Source organism: Anolis sagrei, chromosome 1 (assembly GCF_037176765.1).
Source record: "Anolis sagrei isolate rAnoSag1 chromosome 1, rAnoSag1.mat, whole genome shotgun sequence".
NCBI classification, from domain to species: domain Eukaryota; kingdom Metazoa; phylum Chordata; class Lepidosauria; order Squamata; family Dactyloidae; genus Anolis; species Anolis sagrei.
In genome coordinates this window covers 338,890,823-338,914,634 of record NC_090021.1, presented here as the reverse complement: position 1 = coordinate 338,914,634, position 23,812 = coordinate 338,890,823, and the positions used below count along the sequence as shown (strand labels likewise).

Below are 23,812 nucleotides of genomic sequence, written 5' to 3'. Positions count from 1 at the left end.
TTTGTGATTGTTTCACTGGCAAAAATGCTTTTGCGATCACTAGCAAACAAATAAACAAACAAGCCCAACACACACATGCATGCAAGAAAAGACACACATGTATGGATGCACGGAAGCAAACACATGAAAAAACAATCACAAAAGCATGTACCTATGTGTGTGTGTGTGTTGTCACTGTGCAATATAGTGACAACACACACACACACAGAGGAAGGCAAAGTATACATGCTTTTGTGATCACTGGCAAACAAACAAATAAGCCCAACACACACATGCATGCGAGGAAAGACACATATGTATGGATGCACAGAAGTAAACACATAAAAAAACAATCACACAAGCATGCATACTTTGCAAAGTATGCATGCTTTTGTGATTGTTTCACTGGCAAACATGCTTTTGTGATAATTGGCAAGCAAATAAACAAACAAGCGCAACACACACATGCATGCAAGGAAAGACACACATGTATGTGTGTGTTGTCACTGTCCAATACAGTGACAACATGCATACAGAAAGGCAAAGTATGCATGCTTTTGTGATTAATTCAATGGCAAACATACTTTTGTGATCACTGGCAAACAAATAAACAATCCAGCCCAACACATGCATGCATGCAAGGAAAGACACACATGTATGGATGCATGGAAGTAAACACATGAAATAAACAATCACAAAACCATGTATAGTTTGCCTAGCTGTGTGTGCGTGTTGTCACTGTGCAATATATTGACAGCACACATACACACACAGGAAGGCAAAGTATACATGCTTTTGTGATCACTGGCAAACAAATAAATAAGCCCAACACACACATGTATGCGAGGAAAGACACATATGTATGGATGCATGGAAGCAAACACATGAAAAAAAAACCAATCACACAAGCATGCATACTTTACCTATGTGTGTGTTGTCACTGTGAAATACATGTATGTGTGTGTTGTCACTGTGCAAGACAGTGACAACACATATAGGCAGACAAAGCATGCATGCTTTTGTGATTGTTTAAGTGGCAAACATGCTTTTGTGATCATTGGCAAACAAACAAACAAGCCCAACACACACATGCATGCAAGGAAAGACACACATGTATGGATGCATGGAAGCAAACACACAAAAAAACTATCACAAAAGCATGTATAGTTTGCCTAGGTGTGTGTGTGTTCTCACTGTGACAACACACACACACACACAGGAAGGCAAAGTATTCATGCTTTTGTGATTGTTTCCATGGCAAACATACTTTTGTGATAATTGGCAAACAAATAAACAAACAAGCCCAACACACACATGCATGCGAAGAAAGACACACATGTATGGATGCATGGAAGTAAACACACGGAAAAAAACAATCACAAAAGCATGCATACTTTGCCTAGGTGTTTGTGTGTTGTCACTCTGCAATACAGTGACAATACACACAGAGGAAGGCAAAGTATGCATGCTTTTGTGATTGTTTCAATGGCAAACATACTTTTGTGATAATTGGCAAACAAATAAACAAATAAGCACAACACACACATGCCTGCAAGGAAAGACACACATGTATGGATGCACGGAAGTAAACACACGAAATAAACAATCACAAAAGCTTGCATACTTTGCCTATTTGTGTGTGTGTTGTCACTTGACAATTCAGTGACAACACAGACATAGGCAGGCTAAGTATGCATGCTTTTGTGATTGTTTCAATGGCAAACATGCTTTTGTGATCACTGGCAAACAAATAAACAAATAAGCTCAACATGCACATGCATGCGAGGAAAGACACTCATGTATGGATGCATGGAAGTAAACACACGGAAAAAAAACAATCACAAAAGCATGCATACTTTGCCTGTCTACAGCTTTGCCTGCATTGTTGTTGTGGTTTAATCTCATTCATTGTGACTCAAAGTATATTAATATTATAATATAATATAATATTAATTAATAATAATATTAATGCCTGTTTCATTATCAAATAAAAGTATAGGATAGTTGCCACCCGGCTTGGAAACAATCCACGTGAAAGGGATCTGGGAGTCTTAGTAGACCATAACGTAGACATGAGTCAATACTGTGATGCAGCAGCTACAAAAGCCAATGCGATTCTAGCTGGCATCCATAGGAAAATAGTTTCTAGATCAAGGGAAGTCTCTTCTGCTTTGGTCAGACCTCACCTGGAATAACAAGGATGTTTGGACAAGATGGAACATGTCCGGAGAAAGGCAACCCAAATAAATGGTCAAAGGTTGTATGAATGTACACCTGTCTTTTGCAAGCTCTTCCAGCAGGGGCAGTCTGGCTATCTGTTGGGAGGGCTTGGATTGGGCGCCCCTACCTGGCAAGAATGGGCTTGGATTGGATGACTTCTGGGGATCCCTTCCAAGTCCAGGATTCAATGAATGAACGCCTGTCCTTTGCAAGCTCTTCCAGCAAGGGAGGTCTGGCCATCTGTTGGGAGGATTTAGTTTAGTTATTCCTACTTGGCACTAATGGGCTTGGACTGGGTGAATTTTGGGGGTTCCTTACAAGTCCAGGATTCAATGAATGCAAACTGGTGCTTTGCAAGTTCTTCCAGCAGGGGCTGCCTGGCCATCTGTCAGGAGGGCTTAAAGGTGAGTAGGTTGGATGACCTTTGCGGACCCCTTGACTCAATAAATGTAAATGAGCTTGGACTGGATGGCCTTTGGGGACCCCTTCCAACGCTAGGATTGTATGAATGCAAGCCCAGGGGCTGCCTGGCCATCTGTCGGGAGGGCTTTAGAAGGCGGGTGGACTGGATGTCATTTTGGGGTCTCTTGATTCAATGAATGTAACTGGGCTTGGACTGGATGGCCTTTAGGGAGCCCCTTCTAACTCTAGGATTGTATGAATGCAAGCCTAGGGGCTGCCTGGCCATCTGTCGGGAGGGCTTAGAAGGTGGGCGGACTGGATGCACTTTGGGACCTCTTCTCAACTCTAAGATTGTATGAATGCAAGCCTGTCCTTTGGGAGTTCTTCCAGGAGGGGCTGCCCGGCCATCTGTCGGGAGGGCTTAGAAGGTGGGTGGACCGGATGTAATTTTGGGGACCCCTTGATTCAATTAATGTAAATGAGCTTGGACTGGATGGCCTTTGGGGGGACCCCTTCCAACTCTAGGATTGTATGAATGCAAGCTTGTCCTTTTGGGAGTTCCTCCAGCAGGGGCTGCCTGGCCATCTGTCGGGAGGTCTTTAGAAGGTGGGTGGACTGGGTGGCCTTTGGGACCCCTTCGAAACTCTAAGATTGTATGAATGCAAGCCTGTCCTTTGGGAGGCTGCCTGGAGGGTGGACTGGATGGCCTTTGGGGACCCCTTCTAACTTTAGGATTGTATGAATGCAAGCCTAGGGACTGCCTGGCCATCTGTGGGGAGGGCTTTAGAAGGTGGGTGGACTGAATGTCATTTTGGGGTCCCTTGATTCTATGAATGTAAATGAGCTTGGACTGGATGGCCTTTGGGGGCTCCCTTCCAACTCTAGGATTGTATGAATGCAAGCCTGTGGACTGCCTGGCCATCTGTCGGGAGGGATTTAGAAGGTGGGTGGACTGGATGTCATTTTGGGGTCCCTTCATTCAATGAATGTAACCGGGCTTGGACCGGATGGCCTTTGGGAACCCCTTCCAACTCTAGGATCGTATGAATGCAAGCCTGTGGACTGCCTGGCCATCTGTCGGGAGGGCTTTAGAGGGTGGGTAGACTGGATGTCATTTTGGGGTCCCTTGATTCAATGAATGTAAATGAGCTCGGACTGGATGGCCTTTAGGGACCCCTTGATTCAACGAATGTAACTGCGCTTGGACTGGATGGCCTTTAGGGACCCCTTTCCAACTCTAGGATTCCATGAATGCAAGCCTAGGTCCTTTGGTAGTCCTTCCAGCAGGGGCTGCCTGGCCATCTGTCAGGAGGGGTTAGAAGGTGGATGGACTGGATGTCATTTTGGAGTCCCTTGCTTCAATGAATGTAACTGGGCTTGGACTGGATGGCCTTTAGGGACCCCTATCCAACTCTAGGGCTGTATGAATCCAAGCCTGTCCTTTGGGGGTTCCTCCAGCAGGGGCTGCCTGGCCATCTGTCGGGAGAGCTCACAAGGTGGCCTTTGGGGACCCCTTCCAATGCTAGGATTGTATGAATGCAAACCTAGGGGCTGCCTGGCCATCTGTCAGGAGGGCTTAGAAGGTGCCTGGACTGGATGACCTTTGGGGACCCCTTCTAACTCTAGGACTGTATGAATGCAAGCCTAGGTCCTTTAGGGGTTCCTCCAGCAGGGGCTGCCTGGCCATCTGTCGGGAGGGCTTTAGAAGGTGGGTGGACTGGATGTCATTTTGGGAACCCCTTGTAACTGGGCTTGGACTGGATGGCCTTTGGGGTCCCGTTTCCAACTCTAGGACTGTATGAATGCAAACCTGCTGTTTGTAGATTCCTCCAGCAGGGGCTACCTGGCCATCTGTCGGGAGCGCTTTAGAAGGTGGATGGACTGGATGTCATTTTGGGAACCCCTTGTAACTGGGGTTGTATTGGATGGCCTTTGGGGACCTCCTTCTAACTCTAGGATTCTATGAATGCAAGCCTGTTGTTTGTAGATTCCTCCAGCAGGGGCTGCCTGGCCATCTGTCGGGAGGGCTTTAGAAGGTGGGTGGACTGGACGTCATTTTGGGGTCCCTTGATTCAATGAATGCAAATGAGCTTGGACTGGATGGCCTTTAGGGACCCCTTTCCAACTCTAGGATTGTATGAATGCAAACCTGCTGTTTGTTGATTATTCCAGCAGGGGCTCCCTGGCCATCTGTCGGGAGGGCTTTAGAAGGTGGTTGGACTGGATGTCATTTGCCTGGCCATCTGCGGGGAGGGCTCAGGTGTTGACTCACCTGCGCGAAGTAGAGGTTGAGGAGGGCGAGTGCGGCGAAGCGGAGGGCGGCGGGGGCGGCGCCGAGGAGCCAGCGGGGGGCGGCGGGGAGGCTCCGGCGGGGGCGTGCCGGGAGGAGGGCGGCGCAGAGGACGGTGCGGAGGGCGGCCCAGAGCAGACCCAGGAAGAGCCCCGCCGCGCGGAAGCTGAGCCGCTTCTCCCTCCCGCAGAGCAGCAGCCAGAGCTGCAGGTAGGCGAAGAGGAAGAGGCCGCCGCAGAGAAGACCCTGCACCAGCCTCGCGCCCAGCTCCAGCCCGGGCTGCAGCCCCGCCATCCTCCCCGCCTTACCACCCCCTCTCCCCGGCTTGCATGGCTCTCACACCCCGGCCCATTGCCAGCCTTGGGCTCAGATTGCACCCTCCCGAGTCGCACCACCGCCGCCTGCTCTCTCCGCAAACTCAGCAACAACAAGCGAGTTTTGAGGCTCAGCCTCGCCTCCTGATTGGCCCGCGGTGTGCACAGCGCCGCCGTCATTGGTCCTTCAGAAGTGACTCCCCGCCTCCTTTCCCTCTTGCATCCCTCTCTCGCTGAGACTCAGGGAAGGGGCGTGGATTTTTAGGTTGGCGCCGCCCGCCCGTTCCGGATTTCTCCACCTCTTTCTCATCCTCTTTTTCTCATTCCTTCTGCATCAGGGTTGTTTTTCTTTTTGGTCCCTTTCTTTTTTCCACCCTTCCCCCTTTCTCTCCGCCCACCCGGAGCTAAAAAGAGGCCTGCATTGAATAGGGGCTCTTTGCAAAAAATAATATTTTGCAATAATAATATTTTGTTATGTTATTTTGACCAATTCTCTAGATATTATATTATATTATATTATATTATATTATATTATATTATATTATATTATATTATATTACATTATATTATATTATTATATGTTTGTTTTGGGGTTTTAGCTTGCATTTTGCAAAATAATATTATGTTATTTTGACCAATTCTCTAGTTCTTATATTATATTATATTATACATTATGTTATGGGGTTGTTTTCGCATGCTGAAGTATTCCAGGCGTTGCAATAGAAAACTGAAAAATAAAACCAGCCTTGGAGGTATATATTCAAAACCAGGCTTCCTTTTTCTTGCAAAAGCAGTTTAAAATCTGAAAATTGTGTTAAGATTTGATTGCAAAGGTTTGGCTGCTTTTCTCCTTGGCTTGCTAAGCATCCCATATTTTAAATATATCTTATCTATTTATAATCAGAAGCCTCTGCCAAGGATCTTTTCCCCAAAACCCAACAGATTGCACAGAATTAGGCCAGCTCGCAATGTAAGCCTGGCTTTTCTTCTTTGATAGGATGGGTCTCTGTGCATTAATTTGCATTAATTAATTTGCATTTATTTATTATTATTTATTATTACATATTTGAATTTATTTATTATTTATTATTTATTAATTTGCATTTATTTATTATTTATTATTATTATATATTTGCATTTATTTTTTATTATTTATTAATTTGCATTTATTTATTATTTATTATATATTTGCATTTATTTATTATTATATATTTGCATTTATTTATTATTTATTATTATTAATTAATTTGCATTTATTTATTATTTATTATTATTATATATTTGCATTTATTTATTATTTATTACTATTAATTAATTTGCATTTATTTATTATTTATTATTATATATTTGCATTAATTTATTATTTATTATTAATTAATTATTTGCATTTATTATTATTATATATTTGGATTTATTTATTATTTATTATTATTAATTAATTTGCAATTATTTATTATTATTTATGTGCATTTATTTATTATGTATTTATTATTTATTTGCATTTATTTATTGTTATTACTAATTTGCATTTATTTATTATGTATTTATTATTTATTTGCATTTATTTATTATTATTACTAATTTGCATTTATTTATTATTTATTATTATTTATTTGCATTTATTATTATTATTTGCATTTATTATTATTATTATTTATTATTACTATTTATTTGCATTTATTTATTATTATTATTTATTTGCATTTATTAATTATTTATTATTTATGGGTTATTGGGAACCATTATGAGTTGTTTTGGGTTGTTTTGGATTTTATGCATACATAGTCATAGTTAAAACCTGGGCCTTTAAATGGCCCCCAATCCTTTGCATCATAGCCTTGCATTGTTGGAAAAGGTTCCCCAAAGGTCATCCATTCCAACCTCCCAAAAAGAGGAGATCTGAATTCGAATCCTTTCTCTATTGACAATCCCCAGTTGTTTGCTTCTTGGAATAAAATAGACCCAAGGACTCAAATCTTGGAAGTAACTACAACAGAGTTAAGACAAAACATTATATATATGTATATGTATTTATGTATGTATATGTATATCAAAAGACATAGAAATCAAAACATTTAGTGCTGGATTTGGGACGATGAACAGTTATTTTTATTTTTCAACTGATTTATAGTTATTGGCGACAAGCAATTGCAGACCAGCACATCCGTCGCTACAAAGAAGAGTAAATCCTCCAAAAGAAACAGGTAAGTCTTCTGTTTATTGCCATAGGATTGCAAAGAAGGAGGCTCCTTTGGAGGCTTTGAAACAGAGGCTGGGTGGCCATCTGTCGGGGGTGCTTTGAATGCGATTTTCCTGCTTCTTGGCAGAATGGGGTTGAACTGGATGGCCCAGGAGGAGGTCTTTTCCAACTCTATTGATTCCTAATTTATTTATTTGTCGTGTCAGGGCAACCAGTCAATTATATTACATTTCTAACAGAACAAAGCAAACAAACAAACAGACAAAATACAAAATTTGCAAGCTTGATAGTTGATGAAATGTCCTTTGACCAGTATCTGGCCACTTGGAGTGCCTCTGGTGTTGCTGCAAAAAGGTCCTCCCTTGTGCATGTGGCAGGGCTCAGGTTGCATTGCAGCAGGTGGTCAGTGGTTTGCTCTTCTCCACACTCGCATGTCGAGGATTCCACTTTGTGGCCCCATTTCTGAAGGTTGGCTCTGCATTTCGTGGTGCCAGAGCACAGTCTGTTCAGCGCCTTCCAAGTCGCCCAGTCTTCTGGGTGCCCAGGGGGGGAGTCTCTCATTTGGTATCAGCCAGGTTTGAGCCTGCCACTTTTGGACTCTCGCTTGCTGAGGTGTTCCAGCGAGTGTCTCTGCAGATCTTAAAAAACTATTTCTAGATTTAAGTCGTTGACATGCTGGCTGATACCCAAACAGGGGATGAGCTGGAGATGTCTCTGCCTTGGTCCTTTCACTATTGGCTGCTACTTCCTGGCGGATGTCAGGTGGTGCAATACCGGCTAAGCAGTGTAATTTCTCCAGTGGTGTGGGGCGCAGGCACCCCGTGATAATGCGCCATGTCTCATTAAGAGCCACATCCACTGTTTTAGCGTGGTGAGATGTGTTCCACACTGGGCATGCATACTCAGCAGCAGAGTAGCATAGCGCAAGGGCAGATGTCTTCACTGTATCTGGTTGTGATCCCCAGGTTGTGCCAGTCAGCTTTCGTATGATATTGTTTCTAGCACCCACTTTTTGCTTGATGTTCAGGCAGTGCTTCTTGTAGGGAAGAGCACAGCAGTGTAGACATATAAATCTGATAATGTGAATTATTAGATTTGGTAATCTGGAGTATATGGTAGTGTAGACTCATATAATCCAGTTCAAAGTAGATCATGTGAATTTTCTGCTTTGATAATCTGGATTATATGGCAGCGTAGAAGGGAGACAATGAAAGCTGGATATTTCGTAACTTCTGCAAACAGATCTGAAAGCTGAAATTTAGCATTCATCCATAGATTAAATCTTAATATCAATTACAGTTACCAAAACATATTTGGTACTTTCCAATGTTAAAAAAGTTGGGAAGGAATGCTTTTCTCTGCAAAAAGAGTAAACAACCGAAATGTCAATCTGAATGGGCTTATTGTTTGCGAACCAGGATTCTAAATGTTTAGGGCTGGCAAATGTCATTTATTTTACAGTGAAACGACGGGTGCGTCTACACTAGAGACACTGTTTTAATTGCCATAGCTGCATGTGATGGGATTCTGAGCATTATAGTTTTACAAGGCCTTTAGCCTTCCCTGCACAAGAATGCTGGTGCTTCATCCATCTGTCAGGAGGGATTGGATTGTGTCTTCCAGCAGGACATATCACACGATATGATGTCTTCCTGGATGATACTTGGGGCCTCTTCCACCTCTTCCTTTTCAAGCACAATGTCATTATGTGTCTCCCCTTTTTTTGTCCTTCAGAGGTTTTGAAACAGGAGTGGAGTGGCCATCTGTAGGGAGGGCTTTGATTGTGTCTTCGTTCTTCTAGAAGGGGGTTGGGCATTCTATTCTATGATTCTAATTCAGCAAGGTTGTGCAAAGGGGGTGGGGGATTATGCACTTTGCAGTCAGCTCAGGCAAAAGCAAACTGTCTGCCCTTCTTTAGCATTACCTATTATTATTATTAGGTAAACATAAAGGTTTCCCCTGGGCATTAAGTCTAGTTGTATCTGACTAGATTAATCAGGCCAGAATCAAACCCTGTTTTTTGAGGTATTCATTTCTAAGCCGACGAACCAGTGTTGTTCATAGACTCCTCCAAAGTCATGTGGCCAGCATGACTGCATGGAGTGTCATTACCTTCCCGCCAAAGCGGTACCTATTGATCTCACATTTGCATGTTCTCAAACTGCTAGTTTGGCAGAAGCTGGATCTAGCAGCAGGAGCTCACCCCACTCCCCGTATTCGCAGCGCCAAGCTTTCAGTCAGCTGCGCCTTGGTTACACCCACACTGGACTATTGCAATGTGCTCTACGTGGGGATGCCCTTGAAGACAGCCCAGAAGCTCCAACTGGTACAACGGGCGGCAGCCAGGCTCCTTACTGGAGCAAACTATAGGGAGCATACAACACCCCTATTAAAACAGCTTCATTGGGTGACGATAACTTGCCGAGCCAAATTCAAGGTGCAGGTCATGACCTATAAAGCCCTAAATGGTTCGGGCCCTGCCTATCTCCGTGATTGCATCTCCTTCTATGAACCAGCACAAGCTCTAAGATCTTCCGGGGAGGCCCTCCTCTCGGTCCCACTACCGTCTCAAGCGCGGTTGGTGGGGACGAGAGAGAGGGCCTTCTCAGTGGTGGCCCCCCACCTCTGGAACGCCCTTCCAAGGGAAATAAGACAGGCCCCATCCCTCCCCACCTTTCGTAAGAGCTTGAAGACCTGGTGGTTCAAACAAACCTTTGAGAACGACTAGTTCTATCTTCTACCAATTACCCAGGTCACTTTCTTCTCTTAGGCCCTGGAAATGTACAGCCATAGACTCTACCTAATTTCCCGGGTCCTCCAAAATCACAGTCGCCCAGCCTGGCCTTTTAAACTGCTTTGGAAGGCAGGATTATTTTAAATATATGTTCTATTGTGGTTTTTGATGTTTATACTGTCTTGTTAATTTTATGTTTATGCTGTTTTCTTTGTATGTATTGATGATGTCGCTTGGAAACCGCTCTGAGTCCCCTCGGGGAGATAGAGCGGTATATAAATAAAGTTTTGTTGTTGTTGTTGTTATGAAATTTCTGTGGTTTTTAACCATTGTACACCGCTTTGAATCCCACTCGTGGGATAAATGTTGTTGTTCATTCGTTCAGTCGTCTCCGATTCTTCGTGACCTCATGGACCAGCCCACGCCAGAGCTCCCTGTCGGCCGTCACCACCCCCAGCTCCTTCAGAGTCAAACCAGTCGCTTCAAGGATACCATCCATCCATCTTGCCCTTGGTCGGCCCCTCTTCCTTTTGCCTTCCACTTTCCCCAGCATAATTGTCTTCTCTAGGCTTTCCTGTCTCCTCATGATGTGGCCAAAGTACTTCAACTTTGTCTCTACTATCCTTCCCTCCAGTGAGCAGTCGGGCTTTATTTCCTGGAGGATGGACTGGTTGGATCTTCTCGCAGTCCAAGGCACTCTCAGCACTTTCCTCCAACACCACAGCTCAAAAGTTTCACGTGGGATAAATAAATAACTAAAATATTCTGTTTTTCATCTGTGAAATGTCCTTACAGGGTGCAGCTATATAGACTTAATGCAATTGGACACCACTTGAACAACCTTAGCTCAATGCTCTGGAATCCCGGGAGTTGCAGTTCTACAAGGTATTGTTTGCAGCTCTGAGGATTCCATCGTATTGAGTACTAGTATCTCTAGTTAATCCCGCAGTGCAGATGTACCCCTGTTAAGAGACTTGATGCAAGTTGCATCAATAACAGTAATGCTTTTCATTTTAAAGGGCCGGTGCCTCTGTGACCACATTGAACTGCAGGAGCCGTGCTGTTCCTTCCAATGGATCTTTTCTTCTTGTTCCTCCTCGTCTTTGATGTGGCCAGATGTGAAGAGGAGGCTGCTATTCCGGAGCTCGGCTCCCAGGAGGAGCATCTCAGCACCTTGCCGAGGTCGAAAGCAGCCTTGGTCTATTTTCGGAAGGACAGTGAGTACTTCTTGCTCCTTGCATTTGTAGTGCCTTTGGTTAGGAAATGAAATTTTATTTATTTACAAATAAAATGAGAAAGCTTTAGTGAAATAGTGAAATAGTGACATACAGAATATGAGGAAGAAACTAATCTCAGCCGGTAGACCAGGGGTCCCCAAACTACGGCCACGCCCACCCGGCTCCGCCCATCGCAGGAACCCTCTGCTCTGGCCACTCTGGTCTCCAAGGAAGCAGGTAAACTACAACTCCAAAGCCTTTTGTAGTTTACCTGCCTCCTTGGAGACCAGAGCGGCCGGAGCAGAGGGTTCCTGCGAAGGCCGGAGCGGCGCCGGGTGGGCGTGGCCAGAGAACGCCCACCCGGCGCCGCTCCAACCATCGCTGGAACCCGCTGCTCCGGCCGCTCTGGTCTCCAAGGAGGCAGGTAAACTACAACTCCAAAACCAAAGGACACTGCCCACCAAACCCTTCCAGGATTTTCTGTTGGTCATGGGAGAACTGTGTGCCAAGTTTGGTTCAGTTCCACCGTTGATGGGGTTCAGAATGCTCTTTGATTGTAGGTGAACTATAAATCCCAGCAACTACAACTCTCAAACGTCAAGATTCTATTTCCTCCATACTCCACAAGTGTTCACATTTGGGCATATGGAATATCAGTGCCAAGTTTGGTCCAGATCTATCATTGAGTCCACAGTGATTGATGGAGGCAGGTGAACTACAACTCCAAAACCAAAGGACATTGCCCATCAAACCCTCCCAGTATTTTCCGTTGGTCCTGGGAGAACTGTGTGCCAAGTTTGGTTCAATTCCACCGTTGATGGGGTTCAGAATGCTCTTTGATTGTAGGTGAACTATAAATCCCAGCAACTACAACTCTCAAACGTCAAGATTCTATTTCCCCCATACTCCACAAGTGTTCACATTTGGGCATATGGAATATCAGTGCCAAGTTTGGTCCAGATCTATCATTGAGTCCATAGTGATTGATGGAGGCAGGTGAACTACAACTCCAAAACCAAAGGACACTGCCCACCAAACCCTTCTAGTGTTTTCTGTTGGTCATGGGAGAACTGTGTGCCAAGTTTGGTTCAATTCCACCGTTGATGGGGTTCAGAATGCTCTTTGATTGTAGGTGAACTATAAATCCCAGCAACTACAACTCCCAAATGACAAAATCATTTTTTTTTTGAGTGAAGGATATACATTGGGTTGTTAGGTGTCTTGTGTCTAAAATTGGTGTCAATTCGTCCAGTGGTTTTCGAGTTCTGTTAATCCCACAAACAAACATTACATTTTTATTTATATAGAAGTGTGGGTCTTTGTTTTTTGATTTTTTTTTGTGGGGGGGGGGGGGTTTGCACTGCAAATAATATATGTGCAGAGTGCATAGGAATTCATTCATTTTTTTTTTCAAATTATAATCCGGCCCCCCAACAGCTTGCGGGACTGTGACCCGGCCCTCTGTTCAAAAAGTTTGGGGACCCCTGCGGTAGACTGTTAGGAATTGTGGGAGTTGGAGTCCAAAACACCCGGAGGGCCAAAGTTTGCTCATGTGTGGTGTAGAGTATCACTGTCCAGTTCTGATCAGAGTTTCCTTTTCAGTTCTTATTTGCAACTTTTAATTACAGTCCGGCAAGGAGTTTTAGTCATTATCATAACTCTGAACTGTGTGTAACTCTAATGATCATAACTGTGATTATGAGCCTGAAATAGAGTTTGTTTGTATTTACAGCATCTCCGTCGGCTGAGATTTTCTTGGAACAACTAGAAAACTCCGTCGAAGCCCTCCGAGATTACGGAATTTCAGTCTTAAAGGTATATACATCCATTGAATGCATGAAGGAAAAGGGCTGGATGAGTGCAATGAAATGAGAGAAGTGGGAGGAGGATTATACAATCCTTTTCCGCCACGCAGGAAAAGCACAATCAAAGCAACCCTGACAGATGGCCATCCAGCCTCTGTTTAAAAGGTCCCGCTTAGAGAAAAGACATTGAAGAAGAGGACATGATAGCCATGTAAAAATATTTGAGAGTATGTCCTCTTAAGTGGAAGGAAGAGTTGTTTTCCTGCAACTGTCCTATAGAAACTATGCAGTTTGAAACCAATTTAACTGCTAATAATAATAATAATAATAATAATAATAATCTGCAAAGACTCTGGCACAAGCCAGTCCCAGTGGTGATCAGCACACTGGGTGCAGTGGCTAAAGACCTTGGCCTGCACTTAAACACAATTGGCGCTGACAAGATTACCATCTGCCAGCTGCAAAAGGCCACCTTAAAGGGATCTGCACGCATTATTTGCCGATACATCACACAATCCGACGTGTGATCCAATACAACAGCCAGCAGAGTGATCTTGTCTGCTGTGGACTCATCTTGTTGTGTTTCACACAGCAGCAGCAACAACAACAACGTTTATTTATACCCATCTGCTGGTGGGGATTGGATTGTGCCTGGCAGAATCGGGTTGGGCTGGATGGCCTCTAGGGGTCCCTCCCAATTGATTCATTATGTGCAGCCATTCATTGGTTCGAATCCGGGGAGAGGGCGGATGAGCTCCCTCTGTCAGCTCCAGCTCCCTGTGCGGGGACATGAGAGAAGCCTCCCACAAGGATGGTGAAACATCAAAACATCTGGGCGTCCCCTGGGCGACGTCTTTGCAGACAGCCAATTCTCTCACACCAGAAGTGACTTGCAGTTTCTCAAGTTGCTCCTGACACGACAAAAACAATGTGTGCAGCCATTCATTGTATGCTTGGAACTGTTACCCACACCAAGGTTCGTCTGGAATTTGTTAACTAATGCGGTGCCTGAAAAATTGGCCCAATATTTTCAGATATGCTCTCTTGATAAATATAATCATAAGATGCCTTCCTTTCTTGTCACAGGTGAACTGCCACAAAGAAGGGGAAGCCTCACGTTACTGCAGAGAAGACAATTCGATAGGGAAAGCGTACCTGTTCAGGTAAGTCGTTCACTCGATTGCAAAGGTAAAAGTTACCAAACTCAGGCCCCTTTTACATTGCCACATAATCCAGATTATCAAAGCATATAATCCACATAATCCACTTTGAACTGGATTATATTAGTCTACACTGTCATATACTCCAGTTCAAAGCAGATAATCTGGATTTTATGTGGCAGTGTAGAAGAGGCTACAGACTTCGCTTAGATGGAACTGGGTTGTGATTGGGTTTCCAAAAAAGTTGGTATATATCTCAAATAAAAGGGGAAAGCTGGCTTTGATTCTGGCCTGATTCATCTAAAAATTTGCAAACTGCATTATTGTTTTCTCAAGTTGGATGTTTGTTGAGCCCCCCTGAATGACACAGAATCCTGGAGTTGGAAGAGACCTCGTGGGCCATCCAGTCCAACCCCATTCTGCCAAGAAGCAGGAATATTGCATTCAAATCACCCCTGACAGATGGCCATCCAGCCTCTGTTTAAAAGCTTCCAAAGAAGGAGCCTCCACCACACTCCGGGGCAGAGAGTTCCACTGCTGAACGGCTCTCACAGTCAGGAAGTTCTTCCTCATGTTCAGATGGAATCTCCTTTCTTGTAGTTTGAAGCCATTGTTCCATTACGTCCTAGTCTCCAGGGAAGCAGAAAACAAGCTTGCTCCCTCCTCCTCCCTGTGGCTTCCTCTCACATATTTATACATGGCTCTCATCATGTCTCCTCTCAGCCTTCTCTTCGTCAGGCTAAACATGCTCAGCTCCTTAAGCCGCTCCTCATAGGGCTTTTTCTCCAGACTCTTGATCATTTGTGTGGCCCTCCTCTGGACACATTCCAGCTTGTCAATATCTCTCTTGAATTGCGGTGCCCAGAATTGGACACAATATTCCAGGTGTGGTCTAACCAAAGCAGAATAGAGCATGGGGAGCATGACTTCCCTGGATCTAGACACTAGGCTCCTCTTGATGCAGGCCAAAATCCCATTGGCTTTTTTTGCCACCACATCACATTCCTGGCTCATGTTTAACTTGTTGTCCACGATGACTCCAAGATCTTTTTCACATGTACTGCTCTCAAGCCAGGCATCGTCCCCCATTCTGTATCTTTGCATTTCGTTTTTCCTGCCTAAGTGGAGTATCTTGCATTTGTCCCTGTTGAACTTCATTTTGTTAGTTTTGGCCAATCATCTCTCTAATCTGTCAAGATCGTTTTGAATCCTGCTCCTGTCCTCTGGAGTACTGGCTCTCCCTCCCAATTTGGTGTCGTCTGCAAACTTGATGATCACGCCTTCTATGTCATCAATAATTGTATTGCCAAAGGGTTTCATGGCCAGAATCACTGGGTTGTTGTAGATTTTTCGGGCTGTATGGCCATGTTCTAGAAGCATTCTCTCCTGACGTTTCACCTGCATCTATGGCAGGCATCCTCAGACATTGTAAGGCCAACCTCTGAGGATGCGTGCCATAGATGTAGGCGCAACATCAGGAGAGAATGCTTCTAGAACATGGCCATACAGCCCGAAAAACCTACAACTCCTCATCAATCATTTTTCCCCATATTCCTTTTAAGATGTTTATAATCAGAGTCAGTGATCATTTAGAATCATCGAGATGGAAGGGATCCCAAAGGCCATCTAGTCCAACCCTCTTCTCAATGCAGGATCTCCAGCGAAAGCAGGCATGGGCAAGCTTTGGCCCTCCAAGTGTTTTGGACATCAACTCCCACAATTCAATTTTCTTTATGTGTTTTCAGCTCATGTTTATCTTCTCTCGATTTCGTGTATTGCCTGGAGATTGCACCCGCCTACCTGTTGTTGTTTCCTCTTATTTTGCGATATTCTGATTCCTCCGCAGGGGCCACGTGCTGCTTCGGGAGCTGCCTACGGATGCCTTGTTCAGCGTGGATGCCATTGTGGCCAACGTCCTCTTGTGAGTAGTGACACTTTTCTTTTTCCTGGTCATTTCCCCCCATTCTGTGCTGCAGGGATTTTGGAAGAGTCCAGGATTTGAGGGATTTATTTATTTTTTTATTTCTCGTGTCAGGGCAGCCAGTCAAATATGTTACATTTCTAACAGAACAAAGCAAACAAACAGAGAAAATACAAAATGTGTGAGTTTGGTAGTTGATTCAATGTCCTTTGACCAGTATCTGCCCCTTGGAGTGCCTCTGGTGTTGCCGCAAGAAGGTCCTCCATTGTGCATGTGGCAGGGCTCAGGTTGCATTGCAGCAGGTGGTCAGTGGTTTGCTCTTCTCCACACTCGCATGTCGAGGATTCCACTTTGTGGCCCCATTTCTGAAGTTTGGCTCTGCATCTCGTGGTGCCAGAGCGCAGTCTGTTCAGCGCCTTCCAAGTTGCCCAGCCCTCTGTGTGCCCAGGGGGGAGTCTCTCATTTGGTATCAGCCATGGGTTGAGGTTCTGGGTTTGAGCCTGCCACTTTTGGACTCTCGCTTGCTGAGGTGTTCCAGCGAGTGTCTCTGCAGATCTTAGAAAACTATTTCTAGATTTAAGTCGTTGACGTGCTGGCTGATACCCAAACAAGGGATGAGCTGGAGATGTCTCTGCCTTGGTCCTTTCACTATTGGCCGCTACTTCCCGGCGGATGTCAGGTGGTGCAATTACACCGGCTAAGCAGTGTAATTTCTCCAGTGGTGTAGGGCGCAGACACCCCGTGATAATGCAGCATGTCTCATTAAGAGCCACATCTACTGTTTTAGCGTGGTGAGATGTGTTCCACACTGGGCATGCATATCCAGCAGCAGAGTAGCATAGCGCAAGGGCAGATGTCTTCACTGTATCTGGTTGTGATCCCCTGGTTGTGCCAGTCAGCTTTCGTATGATATTTTTTCTGGCACCCACTTTTTGCTTGATGTTCAGGCAATGCTTCTTGTAGGTAAGAGCATGGTCCAGAGTGACTCCCAGGTATTTAGGTGTGCTGCAATGCTCCAGTGGGATTCCTTCCCAGGTGATCCTCAGAGCTCAGGATGCTTCTCTGTTCTTGAGATGAAAGGCACATGTCTGTGTTTTAGATGGGTTGGGGATCAGCTGGTTTTCCCTGTAATAGGAAGTGAGAGCACCTAGAGCTTCGGAGAGCTTCTGTTCAACCATCTCAAAGCTCCCTGCTTGAGCAGTAATGGCACGGTCATCAGCATAGATGAAACATAAGCAACCATTTGAGGGATGAAGCACAGTCATGGAGAAAAGGCAGAGCAAGAAGTAATTGGTAACAATAGGGATGCACAACCAGCCAAGGGTGCATCTGCACTGCAGAATAGATACAGTTTGATACCACTTGAACTACCACGAGCCAGTTCTATGGAATACTGGAAACTATAGTTTTGCAGGAACTTTGGCCTTCTCTGCCAAAGAGTGCTGGTTACTTATCAAATCCCAGGATTCATTAGTGTAATGAATCCCTTTCCTTAGCTAGCGGACAAAAGCCTAAAGGGAGTGGGCCTGGCGAAGTCACAGCATCCATTTTAGGAAAGGGAGACAGGGAGAAGCCATCTTGGGTTAGGTTTGCCTTAAGGGGGGGCGGGGCGTGTTCAAGTCTAGGAGGGAAAATCAGAAGGCTAGGATTCTGCCTTTTTACCCTGTTTATGTATAGTTGGATTGATTGGTTATTTATAGCTGTCAATCAGTGTTGCATCCCAGTTCAAGAAACGAGACCATAAGATTAAATCCACCACACTGGACTGTAGGAAAAGCAATCCTTGTTTATTGATGAAAAATTGGTTACAAAAGAAAGGTAAATGCAAAGTCAAAAAGCCACAGAAAAACACACAGTCAGTAGAATCTCTGAACTTGAGCAAAATTTCAAAAGCCACAATACAAGAACCAGGAATCTGTTAGCCTTTTACTAACCATGAACTTGATAACTAAGCCTCTGGGATTACTGGCCATGAAACACAGGAATTCTGCCAAGGCACAGCCACAGTCCCAAACGTTGCTTGATCTAAAGAGGCACCCGGCAGGAGGCCTCTTAAACCAAAGAAGCTATTCTTTGAAACGCCCCTTGACTTTGACGTCTGGGCCTGTTTCTCCTGTAATCGATGTGACCTTCGTAGAAATTGGGAAACATTTCTGTCTCTATCTGTTCTCTTCGGTCCTCATTAAAAACCCCAGGTGGAGAGATATCACGGCTAACTTCCAAAACATTTTCCTCCAGCTGTTGAGTTTCGTTTTCATTGCCGCTGACCTCTGCATCAACAACAGATTCCACACTGTCAGGGTCAGGGAGAGCTTGCTCAGTTGGAAAAACTGTCAGAGAATCCGGTTCACACAGATCAGGATCAGGCTGAACCCCAACACTCAGTGTTGTTTGCACCAGTTGAATTGCTTTTTCAGCCCAATTGTTTGGCTCCACCTCTTCCTGGAAGAGGGGAGTGCTTCCCTTTTTTATTCCACCTTCAGATTTTCTATCAGATGGACTTGGCTCTAAAAGCCCCTGATTAAATTACCTCTCAGCACCAATTCTGAGGTTCTTACCCTTGAGACTTATGCTTCATGTTCAGACCAACCTGAATGACGTTGGAAAGTCTCAAGCGCCTTCAGACCAGTTCCTTTGGCACCAGAGGAAGACCCTGTGTCTTCAAACATAGGCCATCTGGACTGGGGTTGTGAATTGCTCCGGCATTTACAGCCATTGAGAAAGAGGGACCTGGAAAAGCTTCTCAGCTTCAAAACTTCTTGGACCCAAGACAACCAGAGACTGTAATGTACATTTTCCTTCACTCCTTTGAAACTTCCAGCTTATTGCCTTAAAGCTTTGTGAACAATAAAACATATTTTGAGTTATCTACAGTGTTTGGGTTTTTGAGAATTCCAGTTTCCTAAAGGAGGGCAAGAAGCAATCCCCTGGGGGAAAGATGTCACGTCCATGCCTCTTTCACTAAGAGCTATAGCCCCCCAGGCGCGACTGCAAAGGTCTGTTCATTTCCTAAAGACGTCTAGTTCAGGATTTTTGGCTAGATTCCTACGGGGGATTTTTGGGAGTTACTTTCAGAGATTTATTTCCTGAAGTATTTTTCTGTGGTGGAACTTTTAAGACTTGTAACCCAGAAGTTTTTAAGATCTTTACTCAAACACAACCACAAGCTTTTTATGCCAGTATTTTACTGAAACCATTAAGCATTTGTACCTCAAATATTCAAGCCTGTTCAATAAACATTCTTGCTATTTTTATCAACTTATACCAGCCTCAGTGTGAATACCTTTGTGGTCAAAGTGTTATTACAGTCAGCTTTTAACAGCCTTTAAGAAAACTATAGTGACACAGAGTGTGTTTGTTGGGGTTCAGCCTGTGTCTGAACCTGAACCTGAACCTGATTCTCTGATTGTATTTCCTGATGCTAATTTATTTCCTGATGCTAATGAGGATATTGATTCTGAGGTCAATGTAGAAGAAACTCCTGCAGCCTTGGAAAGCGAAAGTCCAAATTCCCATGAGAATATTTCAGAGCCAAGCGGTGAACTTTCACTCCCTTTTGGCTCTTCAGAGAATCTGACACCTGGGCTCTCTAATGAGGATAGGAGAGGGCAGATTTGGCAGAGCAGGGGGGAATCGCTAGGTTTACGAAGGTCAGCTAGATTGAGAGAAATGCAAACAAGGTCTTCAAAGCCTTCAGGCGTGTCACGTAATAGATTTCTTGGCTTTAAGTGCCTCCCGCCTGGATGCATCTTCAGACCAGGCATCATTTCAGATTCATGTGCAAACTCTTGCAGTTCTCCTGCTTCCACTGGCTTTGTTCCAAGGAGTTTTTCTAGTGCTTCAAGTACGGTTAGTGGATTGCTAACAGGTTCCAGGATTTAGCAGTGTTACTGTGGGTTTTTGATCTTGTTCATGGACATTTCTTGTTGGTGATTTTTACTGTGGCTTTTTACCTTGCATATTTTCCTCTATTTTTGTACTCATCTTTCATCAATAAAAAGGATTGTTTTTCCTGAAGTCAAGTGTGGTGGATTGTTGTCTTAGGGTCCAGTTTCCTGCTCTGGGTCGCAACATAGAATCATAGAATCAAAGAGTTGGAAGAGACCTCATGGGCCATCCAGTCCATCCCCTTTCTGCCAAGAAGCAGGAATATTGCATTCAAATCACCCCTGACAGATGGCCATCCAGCCTCTGTTTCAAAGCTTCCAAAGAAGGAGCCTCCACCACACTCTGGGGCAGAGAGTTCCACTGCTGAACGGCTCTCACAGTCAGGAAGCGCTTCCTCGTGTTCAGGTGGAATCTCCTCTCTTGTAGTTTGAAGCCATTGTTCCATTGCGTCCTAGTCTCCAGGGAAGCAGAAAACAAGCTTGCTCCCTCCTCCCTGTGGCTTCCTCTCACATATTTATACATGGCTATCATATCCCCTCTCAGCCTTCTCTTCTTCAGGCTAAACATGCCCAGCTCCTTAAGCTGCTCCTCATAGGGCTTGTTCTCCAGACCTTTTATCATTTTAGTCACTCTCCTCTGGGCACATTCCAGCTTGTCAATATCTCTCTTCAATTGTGGTGCCCAGAATTGGACACAATATTCCAGGTGTGGTCTAACCAAGGCAGAATAGAGCATGGGGAGCATGACTTCCCTAGATCTAGACACTATGCTCCTATTGATGCAGGCCAAAATTCCATTGGCTTTTTTTGCTGCCACATCACATTGTTGGCTCATGTTTAACTTGTGTTACTGAACAACCTCTCAATAATACCTCAGCCTGAGTATTATTAATATGGTGGCAGCAGAAATCTTTTCAAGATTCATTTTAAATCTTTCAGTTCCAGTGGTTCGCAGTTCCTATCTTTTAAAAGTACAGTTGGTTCAGCAACCACACTCCCTCTATGTTTTGGTGAGCTAGTTATAGTGGTGATGTATCGTTATAATTTGGCTGAGCAGTGTTGGGATTATTTTTCTATATTTCCCCGTCTGATAAATCAATTTAAAATCTTACTACTACTTGGCTGCTCATTGTAATTAGCGTAGAATCATGTGTTAAAAGTGGTGTCAAACTGCATTCATTGTACAATGTAGATGTACCCCAGGTCTCATGGGGCTGGTTGTGGACATTTTTGAATGCCACCTATCTAATTATGTGCATTTATGCAAATATAGATAATCCAAAATACAGAAAATCCAAAACAACTGCTGGTTGGAATAATTTTGGATAAGGAATATGCAACCGTACCAATTCGGCCTATGTTTCCAAATTAAGAATGGAAACCATTTGTGCAGTTTTTGAGCAAGAAGAGATCTCCCAGATGTTCTAATCTGTGGTTATGGTTACTAGGAACTTTAGTAACTCTAGTACAGTGGTTCTCAACCTGGGGGTCGGGACCCCTGGGGGGGTCACGAGGGGGTTTCAGAGGGGTCACCAAAGGCCATCCAAAAACATAGTATTTTCTGTTGGTCATAGGGGTTCCATGTGGGAAGTTTGGCCCAATTCTATCATTGGTGGGGATCAGAATGATCTTTTATTGTAGGTGAACTATAAATCCCACCAACTACAACTCTCAAATGCCAAGGTCTATTTTCCCCAAACTCCACCAGTGTTCATTCACATTGGGCACATTGAGTATTCATGGCAAGTTTGGTCCAGATCCATCATTGTATGAGTCCATAGTGCTCTCTGGATGTAGGTGAACTACAACTCCAAACCTTAAGGTCAATGCCCACCAAACCCTTCCAGTATTTTCTGTTGGTCAAGGGAGTTCTGTGTGGCAAGAAAGGTTCAATTCCGTTGTTAGAGTTCATAATGCTCTTTGATCGTAGGTAAACTATACATCCCACTACAACTGTCAAATGACAACATCAATCCCCTGCCAGTATTAACGTATTTGTGCCAAATTTGGTCCAGTGAATGAAAATACATCCTGCATATCAGATATTTATATTATGATTCATAATAGTAGCAAAATTATAGTTGTGAAGTAGCAACCAAAATAATATTATGGTTGGGGGTCACCACAACATGAGGAACTGGATTAAGGGGTCGTTGCATTAGAAAGGTTGAGAACCACTGCTCTAATAAGTTTAAATTAATTAGATCTGTAATGGTAGCATAATGCATTTTCCTCTTTTTCCTCCTTCCAGCGCCCTCCTCTTCAACGAAGTGAAGTATCTACGGACCCTGGAAGACCTCCAGAAGCTGGAAGGCTCCTTAAAGGGCCAGTCAGATCTGGTGTTTGCTTATGTCCAAGCCATTGGGACAGCAGGTTATTATTCACATTATTCCTGAATCCATATTAATCTCTTGAGTTTTGTCAGAAATAAAATTATCTTCAGGCTATGTGTAATTTATGTTGGAAATGAAATGCACATGCGGCCCGCTCATTGTTATGTTATTTTGGGTATGATTTTGCTTCATTGTTTTTCTACTCATATGTTGTATGTATTTTACTGTGTTATTATTGTGTTTTGATTTTACTTTATTGGGCTTGGCCTCAGGTAAGCCGCCCTGAGTCCCCATTGGGGAGATGGTGGCGGAACATTAAATAAAGTTTATTTATTTATTTATTTGCAGTATTTATATTCCGCCCTTCACACCCCGCAGGGGACTCAGGGCGGATTACAATGTACACATATATGGCAAACATTCAATGCCAATGACACACCACACATATAGACAGACAGTCAGAGGCTATTTAACTTTTCCGGCCGCCAGGGGAGCTGTCACTTTCATCATCCATCTGCGACACCGATGAAGTACTTCCGCATTCCCCGCATGCTTTTGCTGGAGTGCTTTAATGGAGTCTTTTTTATGGCCTTGTAAATTAGTTAAATTAGCCTCCCCACACATAGGTGGTACCTAATTTTCCTACTTGACAGATGTAGCTGTCTTTCGGGTTGCAAAGGTCGACAACAAGCTACACAATTGGTCAGAAGCTCACTCCAACCCGGGCCGGCTTCGAACTCATGACCTTTTGGTCAGAGTGATCTTAATGCAGCTGACATTCAGCCAGCTGCGCCACAGTCCCGGTTATTAATAATATATAATAATTATTATAATATATTATTTTCAGGCTTAGATTCAGGTCCAATCTTCAAGATGTTTAGTTGTATTTATTTCTGCAATTATATGTTTTTAGAACCTGAAAAAATCCAAAATTCCTAACTTGTCTTTATCCAAATCCCAGAATAATCAAACCTTCAAAAATTAATCTTGCAAATTTGAAGGGCCAGCTATAGAGGAAACTCACTGCATCAATTAAATTTGCTGTGTAACAAAATTAGAATTTTTTTTCTGTTCCTGGTTTGAAAGTGTTATTTCCTGTTTAATTGTGCCGTCCTTACTTTGAAAGTAGTTGTTCTATTCCAGAAACTTTGTTCTTGTGGCACAAACTATGTTGAATTTGTTGTGACTATGAGATATTCATTGAGATATTCATTCATTTCAATGAGATATTCATTGAATAGTTTTTCAGTGAATATCTCATTGAAATGAATGAATATCTCATAGTCACAACAAATGTATTGTCGAAGGCTTTCATGGCCGGAATCACTGGGTTGTTGTAGTTTTTTCAGG

At 43.9% G+C, this 23,812-nt stretch overlaps 2 protein-coding genes across 3 annotated transcripts in view; one reads left to right on the top strand and one right to left on the bottom strand.

Moving 5' to 3' along the window:
- Positions 1-5,313, bottom strand: part of GPR137C (G protein-coupled receptor 137C) — a 29,561-nt gene extending 24,248 nt beyond the window's left edge. The window contains exon 1 of the mRNA XM_067463114.1: positions 4,874-5,313. Within this exon, the coding sequence (XP_067319215.1) occupies positions 4,874-5,185 (312 nt within the window). The 5' untranslated portion in view covers positions 5,186-5,313. The remainder of the gene's footprint in view (positions 1-4,873) is intronic.
- Positions 5,314-5,876: 563 nt separating this feature from the next.
- Positions 5,877-23,812, top strand: part of TXNDC16 (thioredoxin domain containing 16) — a 61,793-nt gene continuing 43,857 nt past the window's right edge. Inside the window, exons 1-7 of one of the 2 annotated variants that reach the window (XM_067463113.1) lie at positions 5,877-5,957; positions 7,337-7,409; positions 11,192-11,356; positions 13,089-13,171; positions 14,248-14,324; positions 16,168-16,242; positions 22,381-22,502. In XM_067463113.1, the coding sequence (XP_067319214.1) occupies positions 11,212-11,356; positions 13,089-13,171; positions 14,248-14,324; positions 16,168-16,242; positions 22,381-22,502 (502 nt within the window). In that variant the 5' untranslated portion in view covers positions 5,877-5,957; positions 7,337-7,409; positions 11,192-11,211. Of the gene's footprint in view, positions 5,958-7,336; positions 7,410-11,158; positions 11,357-13,088; positions 13,172-14,247; positions 14,325-16,167; positions 16,243-22,380; positions 22,503-23,812 lie in introns of both variants that reach the window. The other variant, XM_067463111.1, reaches the window with a different exon arrangement.